A 10,290-nucleotide genomic window follows, 5' to 3' on the forward strand; every position below is an offset into this window, starting at 1 on the left:
CCCAGCGAACATTGTCCTGGGCCGCTCTCAACCGCTGGGCTCTCAACCTCTCCTCCATCTCTTGGCCAGGTTAAAGCCTGCCTCATCCAAAAATAACAAATACTGATAACAATGATATAGATATATATGATTTTCTTTTCTCCCAACAACAGGCATCTTGAAACCGATCACACCTGAACATACTGAGTCCTCAGTTGCTTCACTTTCATAATGTAAACATGTAATGTTGTTCATAATTTTCAATAAAAAAGTATGATTCAGGAGTAATGCAACAGTTACGTAGAATTTTGAGTAGTTGTATCAATTGATAGTTAGATCATTGTAATGAAATGAATAAACACTCAATTCAGATGTAATGTGGGAGCTGCATTTTGAAATAGTAATACTTTGATGTTGATCTTGTGTTCTTTGAGAGCTGTGTGTGGAGGGTGGGGAGTGTATCTCTGTGTTTTTCTGAATGTCTGAATGTGTTTCTTCATATATTTGCCCACATTGTTTTGAACAATACTGTATAGCTGTGTCTTGAGATCAGGGCCCGTCCCAAGCATGGTTGCAATGTGTTCATTTTCAAACTCCAAAATTAGATTATTTTTAATTCTTAAAAAAAAAAAGTTAATAATTTTTATCATTGACAAAATATTTTAGTTTGTCTTGTGTGTTTTTTCCATTAGATCAGATAACATTTTAAGCTGTCATATGATCATGTTACAACACGCCCCTCAGATGCACCCCACCTATGGGGCATGTTGTCACATTTCACTTTCATTTTTTGGGGTAAATAAAGAAAAACGTATACACTGTAATTATGAAACAAAGTGACATATTTGTGCTAGACAAGTGTGAAATTATTCTGGATAATAACATTATCCTCTGAACCCCATGTGGATTTACACAAACTGAAAAGTCAAAAAGTGTTGATCTATCTGTCTGAGTCTTTTTTCACATGTTTGGCCCTCTGCAGATTGCTGTGATTTTTCACTTCAGTGATCAGTGCATTCTATGCTGGAGGGCTGCAAAGAATTCTGGGGCATCTGGATTGTGGGTTTCTGGGTATTTTTGTGCACATTTGTATGTGTTTGTGTGTACAGTGCTGCTGTCCATGGGGTAAAACTTTCTCCTAATCCTTCAGAAAACTGGAATCATCTGCACTTTCATCTCACAGCTGAGAGCAATGTTCTGGATTACCGCCCAGCTGATGAGATGACAGTGACGGCAATATGAAACACAGTCAGTGTTCACTTACCACATGCATAGAGCTGATGTGACAATATATTCACAACAGAAAAGTCATATAATTGTTTAAATGTTGCACTTTTTATGGTTTCAAACAATATATTTTGTGAAAATCTCAACAGATAAAAATTGACTTGACATGACTTTATTTTCCTGTAGGGGAAGTGTTCATATTGCAGTTTGGACATGACCAAATGATGGAGTCGTCACTGCAGAACACAAGATCCAGGGGGTGTGGTTGGATCCAACTCCTCCCACCTTACATTTACTTAAACCTACCCGTCTCCACCCCCTGATCCCTAAACCCACCCCTAAACCTACCCATCTCCACCCCCTAGATGTGGATCCAACCCCGCCCCCTGGATCTTTGTTCTGCAATGAGGGGCTACTGAAATGATTCACTGCTTAAGTGTGCGGTGTATTATTTAGAACTATTATATAATCAATGGTGGCACAAGATTATAGCTACGTCAAACAGGCTTGAATACCCTTTGATTGTAGTCTAGAGGTTAAATGCTTCCTACACAAATAACCATTTTAAAGGTCACTTCAGCTGCTTAAACTCTCCTAATTTGTATGCTGAGTGTTACTTTAGATGCAGAGCATGTGTGAAAGTTAGGACCTCTTTACAATCACAGCAACATTAGCAGTGTTGGGGAGTAACTAGTTACATGTAACAGAATTACGTAATTTAATTACAAAATAAAAGTAATTGTAATCAGTTACAGTTACTAAGAAAAAAATATGTAATTAAATTAGTTACTTATGAAAATGTTAATGATTACAAAGGAGGTTACAGCTGATTTTTTTCACACACACTCCCACATACAGATTTAATTCAGAGTTTTTTCATAAATTGCAGTGACTTTTCTAAAATATGAAACACCAGTGTTTCAGAAGTTTATAACATGCTTATCCAACAGCTTTTATATTTGGGTTTATATGCTTTATTTTTTTTAAGATTAACTGTTTTTTTTCTAAGGCATTGTTAGATTCCAGTGTTTCCTGTCATAGCTATGCAAAGATTTGATTTCAAAAACAGTATTATAGCTATTAAACTATATCTTATGATTTTAAATCTGTATTTAACCTCAGAATGATTTTAAAGTATGTCTGATTTTGTGGTGGCTGTGCTTCAAAGGGGACATCGGATGCCCATTTTCCACAAGTTGGTATGATTCTTTAGGGTCTTCTCGAAATGCTCTCAGTGGTCCTGAAAAACAACACCCTTTTTCCCCTTGTCAAAAACAGCTCCGCTCACCCCGCCCCTCTCTTCTGTGGAAGGTGATTGGCAAATAATCATAAAAAATAAAAAATTAGACTTACTTCTTCTGGATTTACCCTGCCTGGTTTACATGTTTGAAAATGATTAACAGTTGAAAACATTAGAAAAGTAATCAAAAAGTAATCAAATGTAATCAGTTACATTACTTTAATAAAGTAATTGAAAAGTTACACTACTTAATACATTTTAATCTGTAACCTATTACATTTCCAAAGTAACCTTCCCAACACTGAACATTAGCATAAGATATAGAACATCTGCTGGACATAATCCCTGTAGTTGCTGCAACAATACCTTTTTTTATGGGACAAATATATATATATATTTAGTTATTTTGATTGAAAGAATGATTTTTAAGATAATTTGTTCATTTCAGATACTTGTTTTTTTCTGTAACTTGAAAAAAAAAAAAATCATGCAAACAGAAGTCATATTTAAAATGTAAAAGCTTTTATTTATATTCCAAAATACAAAGTAAAAATATAGAAAACAAAATATTTTTATTCAATGGCTCAGGAAACACAGTAACTTTATACAAGTAGACAGAATACAAACTCAACAAGTGATGGAAATTAGAAATTAGTTAGCTTGAAATCTCTTCATGTAGACCAGTGGGGGAAGGGTTCACATTTCAAAAATAGTTCATTATCTTGCAAAGCTTATTCCTATGACAATAGATTCACTTGACCTGCTCCACTAGAGTACTCATGTAGCAAACCTGAGAATGAGTATTTACTATTAAGTATTTACTATTAATATCAGATCTGTTCCAGGATCAGTCCCATTCATGCGTGTAAAGTGAGAGCAGGCTGGACCTGCATAATCTGTGATGGCTTACTGTTGTCTATGCTTCTTTCCTGTAAGAAAAGAGAAAAAAGAATGTTATGTTATAAATGTTGTTTCATGTAATGTTTTGTTTATGTTCTAAATGTTATTTTATGTGATTTGTTTTGTTACGTAATGTTTAAAATGTAATTCCATGTGGTGTTGTTTTATGTTCAAAATGTTATTTTATGTGATGTGTTGTTTAATGTTGTTGTTATGTTATGTCAAATTGTTATGCGTTTTAAAATGTGTTCTGAATGTTACACTGTGTTAATATAATATTTTTGTTGTGTATTATGTACTATGGTATTGTGTTATTGTTACATTTCATTGTCTTCTAAATGTTATTTTGCTATAAGTGTTATTATTATGTTGCTGTGTTGTGTTGTAAATGTTATATTATGTGTTTATGCAATGTTGTTATGCAATGTTGTGTTCAAAATGTTATACTGTGTTGTGTTTTAGTTTGTTGTTGTTGCATTGTTATGAGTCCTAAATGTTATGCTGTTACCTAAATATTATACTGTTATGTTATGTTATATGTTATGTTGTTCTAAATGTTGTTGTTTTCATATTATTTTCAAAACATTACTGTGACTTATATTATGTTGTAAATGTTGCAACATTATCTCTTCTAAATATTATGCACTAAATGTTATGCTGTGTTTGAAGTGTTATATGATGTTGCTAGGTGTTGTATTATAAATGTAATCTTATGTTATGCAAACAGAACTAAAAAGCATGCATGTACATTTATATTTTTTTAAGTACCAAGACTTGATTATGAAATACCTACAAACACGTACCTTTAGGTTTTTTGGGTACAGGTCCTGCCAGTATGTATTCGATCAGTTTGCTCGCCCAGTTATTATCACTTGGAAATGGTGCACAGAGCTTAAAGCCCTTCTTTGTGACAAATCTGTGGAAATTCATTCATATTTAAATATGCAAACTCAAATACACCTTGAAGTCTTCAGCACTTTGGAGGCATTTTGAAATGCGTGTAATGCGACTTACATAGTGGCAGGAATTCTGCAGGCTCCATCACCAGTCTGAATGGTGAAGGACGTCACCACCCTCTGTGGGATGCGCCGGTTGCTGGTGGTTAAACAACAATCTGCTGCCCCATCGTTCTGAGCTGTGATAGTTAAACAGTGCACAGAATGTTAAACATTTGCAAAATCAACAGTCTCACCTAAAAAAAAAATCATTTAAATTAAGAGATCATATTTGCAGAAGGTAAAGTAAAAAAATATTGTATATTGAATATGCATATTGTAAAAAACACTACATTTTTTAAGTTCAAATAAATTTCTTGCAGAAGGATACTGCTAAATAATTGTACATTTTGACTCACCAGTTGTGCAGCTCCATAGACTGATGCTCAATATAAGCACAGCACCTGTCCATAATGTCAGAGCGTTAGAGAACATCATTTTGTCCCTCTGTATGTGTTCGTTCACCTGTGCTCAGCAGATATGTGCCTCACCGCTGCTTGCACGCCCTTTATATGCTTCTTCACAAACTTTCACTTTCTTTATGCTTTAAGGCAACCGTTTCCTGTAAATCTATCCCTATTAAAAGAGCCCTTTCACCTTCTTTTGTTAACTGGAAATGGTGGCGCCTGCCAGGAGATCCTTCATCTGAACTGGAGGGAAAGTTTCGACATGTTTTCTGGGCTTTTGATATGTGCTTATCAGTGTCACTGCCTCATGAGAAACAAACGTGATGAAAGTAAAGTCGTATTAGCCAATGTCACTCATAGCTGGAAGGAACAGGTTGCATATGGCTTTGGGACAAATTATATGTTGCTTAAATTCTAAAGTGCTAATAGTAGTGTGAAGTAACAAATTTTTAGATTTTGTGTGCCTTTTAATCAGAAGTGTCCCCAATGATTTTTGAGTGAATTAAAGTACTTAAATAAAATAAAATATTTAAATCTTTTTCAAAAAGTGCATGCAGATCTGGATTGAATTCACAATTGCTCAAGTGTCCACACTGATTTATGAGTGGGTTCAAATAATTTAAAATTAAATTACCTTAAAATAAAACAAAATAATAATAATAATAATAATATTTATTGTAACTCCTTTGTCCTTAGATTTTTTGTACCAGCATACCAGGGTTAAAAGACCTGGGGTTTATTTATTTTATGTTAAATTGTCTCTTATACCCTTAACTGCCTTGGAGATGTAACATAAATGTGGGGGCTCGTCCGGGATAAAAAATAAAATATTCAACCGCCCCGCACTGAGGTTTGTAACTGCTCTTATCTACATATATCTGGCCAGTCAATGTCTGCAGTATCTGAGTAACCATATTATTAACACACTTTGCATATAGATATCTGATGAGATGATATACCAGTTATAGTCATTATGGTTATGATAATGACCATTTTATGACTCTTATGTAACATATTAACACTTATGAAAAGAACATTTTAATTTCAAAGCTGACAAATTCTCACCAAACCACAAGTTTATTGATTGACAGCACTACTAATGTGTGGGTTCATGTGGTTTTTGGTTGTAACCCAACATAAAAGCTGCATGAACATGTACCTGCTGTTGCCGACAGGTAAGTGCTTTTGGAAGATTATGATGTAACTTGCTTAGTATTTTTTAATAGCATTGCTGACTACCTGTATTTTTATGCTACTGTTAGAATTACCATTCATTTACAGATTTGTATTCTACATTTCTCTCAGAGCAGCTGAAGTGTGCACAGAAATGGCCTGTGTTCCTGTGTTTTGGCAATACTGCAGTGTTATGTTTCAGGCGTGCATCTACATGTGGACGCTAAATATATGGAATACAGCCAGCAAAATGTCTGAAGGCCTCGGAAATGTGTTAATTACGCAGAACTAAAGTCTGTTTTAAAAATAAAAAAAACTGCCCATATCCTGAAATTCTGCTCAATTAAAACTTCCTCAAGGGCTATAGCTCCACACACAGCCAGTTCTTCATTCTGTGCTGTGAATCTGAGTGTATCTTTTGAGCTCTAATGAAACGTGAAGAGAGGAGCAGATGACTTTGATCCTCTATTGAGTTCAAGCAGTTTGATTTCTAACTACAGCTGCATTCAGTTTTCACTCATTACTTCAAGATTGTCAGGGAATGAGCTACATGCCGTGTCACTTCCTATATGATGGCTCACTTCCACCTGGGCAGCAGTAACTTCAGCAGGTCCAGAGGTAATCACACAGTAATCAAGCTGCTTTGTCTGATGAGGAGGTGATAAGGAAACTACAGACAATCAAAACTAATTGAAGGCTAGTCAAAATTTCTCGATGAGTGGTTTTTTTTGTGCGTGTTACAGCACCATATGTGGAAAGTGCTGTCAAACGATTAATCACATCCAAAATAAAAGTTTTTGTTTACATAATATGTGTGTGTACTGTGTATATTTAATATAAATATGTATACATAAATACAAACACATGCATGCATATATTTAAGAATAATGTTTATATATTAAATATATTTATATATAATATAAAAATTTAAATGTATATACAGTACATGTAAATATTTTCAAAATATATACTGTATATGTGTATTATATATACACTATGTAAACAGTACACATACATATATAATGTAAACAAAAACATTTTTGGATGTGATTAATCGCGATTAATCATTTGACAGCACTATATACAGGCGTGCACATAAGTTTTTCAGCCTGGCTCTCATATGAGAACCTGGAGATTTGGTTTGGTCCTCACACGGGCTATGGCATGTAGTTTGACCCATAAAATATAACTCTAAAAAAATGTATTAATAATAGTGATAATATTATTGCACTTTATTTCGTTTTTTTTTTTTTTTTTTTATAAAATAACTAACTAAAAATAATGAACTAAATAATCAAGTGTGATAATACCATTTTATTTTAAAATAAAAAGGGAGTATTGCATACAAATGCAATTATTTTATAGTAAACAAAAATAAAAGGCTAATATTTTTATTATCATTATTTAAATTTAAATTTTCATAATTTTCAAACGTAAAATCAGCAAGCTTTTATTTTGGCGGGTTGCCGGCAAGTAAATATTATACGCTTCCGGGTTTAGGCTTAAAAGATTCAGATCATCAAACAAATTTTAATATTACATAAAGATAATGCAAGTAAATACAAAATGCAGTTTTTAAATGATGATTTCATTTATTAAGGGAAAAAAGCTGTGCAGACCTACCTGGCCCTACGTGAAAAATTAATTGCCCCCTCCTGTTAAATCATGAAAGAACTGTGATTAACCACGTTATTTTAGAAAGCCGAGTTAAATTTCACTAGCCACACCCAGGCCTGATTACTGCCAGACCTGTTGAATCAAGAAATCACTTAAATAGAACATGTTTGACCAAATGAAGCATGTTTAAAGAGCAACACATCATTCTGACTTTTGGACAAATATTCTGTGGACTGATGAGACAAAAGTTGAACTTTTTGAAAGGTGTGTGTCCCGTTACATCTGGCGTAAAACCAACACAGCATTTCATAAAAAGAACATCATACCAACAGTCAAACGTGGTGGTGGTAGTGTGATGGTCTGGGGCTGCTTTGCAGCTTCAGGACCTGGATGACTTACCATAATTGATGGAATGACTTGCCATAATTGATGGAACCATGAATTCTGCACACAATCAGAAAATCCTGAAGGAGAATGTCCGGCCATCAGTTTGTGACCTCAAGCTCAAGCACACTTGGGTTCTGCAGCAGGACAATGATTCCAAACACACCAGCAAGTCCACCTCTGAATGTCTCAAGAAAAACAAAATTAAGGTTTTGGAGTGGCCAAATCAAAGTCTGGACTTAAATCCAATTGAAATGCTGTGGCATGACCTTAAACAGTCCATTCATGCTTGAAAGCCCTCCAATGTGGCTGAATTAAAACAATTCTGCAAAGAAGAGCGGGCCAAAATTCCTCCACAGCGATGTGAAAGACTCATTGCCAGTTATCACAAACGCTTGATTGCAGTTGTTGCTGAAAAGGGTGGCACAGCTAGTTATTAGGTTTAGAGGGCAAGCACTTTTTCACACAGGGCCATGTGGGTTTGGATTTTGTTTTCCCTTCATAATAAAAAACTTCATTTAAAAACTGCATGTTGTGTTATCTTTGATTAATATTTAAATTTGTTTGATGATCTGAAACATTAAAGTGTGACAAACATGCAAAAAAAAAAAAAAAATCAGGAAGGGGGCCAACACTTTTTCACACCACTGTGTGTGTGTGTGTGTATATATATCTCCATTCATTCTTTCATTCAAGCATGCAAATTAAATGTTTTTTTTCTCCCTTCATTTTTAATTTTGACTTAAGGCCAGCCAAAAAATTAATTTTAGAAATGTTAAAATGCTCATCATAAAAATTTGTATTGAATTAAGTGCATTAATGAACTGCATTTTCATTATTTTTAATAAAAATAATCATTTTGATGCTGACAGCACTTGACCTTAAAATCACTGGGTTAGTATTACTAACAAAATATTACATTATAACATTCATCCAGTTATACAATAATTGTTTTATGTAACATGTTAGTTTCTTTATTCAGTATTTATATGATTTTTATCATCTGCTGTTGTACAATAGTTGGTTTTCATTTACACTGAGAACAGATGTAGATTTGAAAGAGATGTTTTTTTTCTGTTCTCTATCAACAAATACAGACTTGTTATAACTTCAGAGTGGGAGTTATGAAATATTTGCGGTTAGTAATTGGCAAAAATTGTTTAACTTGCAAGGGGCTCTAGCAACAAAACATTCTGTTCATTTGGAGGTTCATCTCATTGTGCTCATGGTGAATGGAAAAGATTCATCTTCCTTGTATAGGCACGCCCACGACTCAAAGCGCTTGTTTATACTAGAGGCTCAAATTTACGTTCCTTCAATAGGGAAAAAAAAGCCTATTCCCGCAGTTAGGTTGCACAGTTGCCAGATCAGTTTGGAATTCGTACAAGATAAACTCACCACAGAAATCTACAGGTCTCCAAAAAGTTTGATTCTTATCGCTGATGCCCTGAAGCTTATGAGTTTTAATGTCTTCCAGTGTCACGTAGGTGCAAACCTTACCCATACAATTACTAGTATGCGGCCTGGGTGAAGTTAAATGCTATTTTGTATTACAAAAAAAGCATTAGTTACAGCAAAGTTAGCAAAGTTAACATTATTATTAAATTTAATATTAAGTGATTTCAGATAATATTGTCAGTATGAACTGTCTGGCTGCATTTCACCAGTGATCCTTTCATTCCAGTTTCATCCATTTTTGAGCAAATAGGGTGAGTCACTGATTCAATAAGCCATTCATTAAGATAGTCGCTAAATTTGAAACTGCATTGCAGTATACATCAATTTTTGGCATATGTTTTAATGGCAGAAAGAGTATGATAGCACGCAGCTCCAAAATCAGCAAGTAATTTGCTTGATTTCTGAATGAATCAGCCGTTTTAAATTAATGGAATCAATGACTCACTCATTAAGACCTACTGGTGGTCTTCGTTTCAAATATAAAGTACGATTTCATAGTTCCATTATTTAGTATATTTTATATTTAAAACATTAATCTCCTTTTGTTATTCATGTAATTGTAACTGTAGTGTAAATGCACTCATCTCGGAGTTGCATTAAATAGTCTGTGCAAATACATCTAAATGCCACTTCAGATGTCACTTCTGTGCCTCTTCTGGATTTTGTTGATAGTGAATTCATATGACTGGTATGCGTCTTATTATTCTAATTACATTTATTGAATAAATATATAAATTAACATGAAAGATGATGCATACATTTAATAAGGTTAGAACATACAAAAAAAAAAAAAAGGTACCTGGAAATCAATTTAAGGGGGAAAAATACTGGCCCTTAGTGGAAATATTTATTCATTCAAATTTTGTTTTTGGGTTACTTATTTTAATTTTTTTGTCCTGGCTTCGCAAAT

General features: G+C 33.9%; 1 protein-coding gene across 1 annotated transcript; it reads right to left on the minus strand.

The window, feature by feature from the left end:
• Positions 1–2,951: 2,951 nt before the first annotated feature.
• On the minus strand, positions 2,952–5,372 carry ccl19b (chemokine (C-C motif) ligand 19b). The gene is made up of 4 exons (XM_058789599.1): positions 4,701–5,372; positions 4,361–4,481; positions 4,150–4,262; positions 2,952–3,375 (listed from the first exon to the last, which is right to left on the minus strand). Exons 1-4 carry the CDS (start codon positions 4,777–4,779, stop codon positions 3,353–3,355), a joined length of 336 nt encoding a protein of 111 aa, XP_058645582.1. The 5' UTR covers positions 4,780–5,372; the 3' UTR covers positions 2,952–3,352.
• Positions 5,373–10,290: the final 4,918 nt, after the last annotated feature.

This window comes from Onychostoma macrolepis, chromosome 10 (genome assembly GCF_012432095.1).
Source record: "Onychostoma macrolepis isolate SWU-2019 chromosome 10, ASM1243209v1, whole genome shotgun sequence".
Classification (NCBI taxonomy): Eukaryota; Metazoa; Chordata; class Actinopteri; order Cypriniformes; family Cyprinidae; genus Onychostoma; species Onychostoma macrolepis.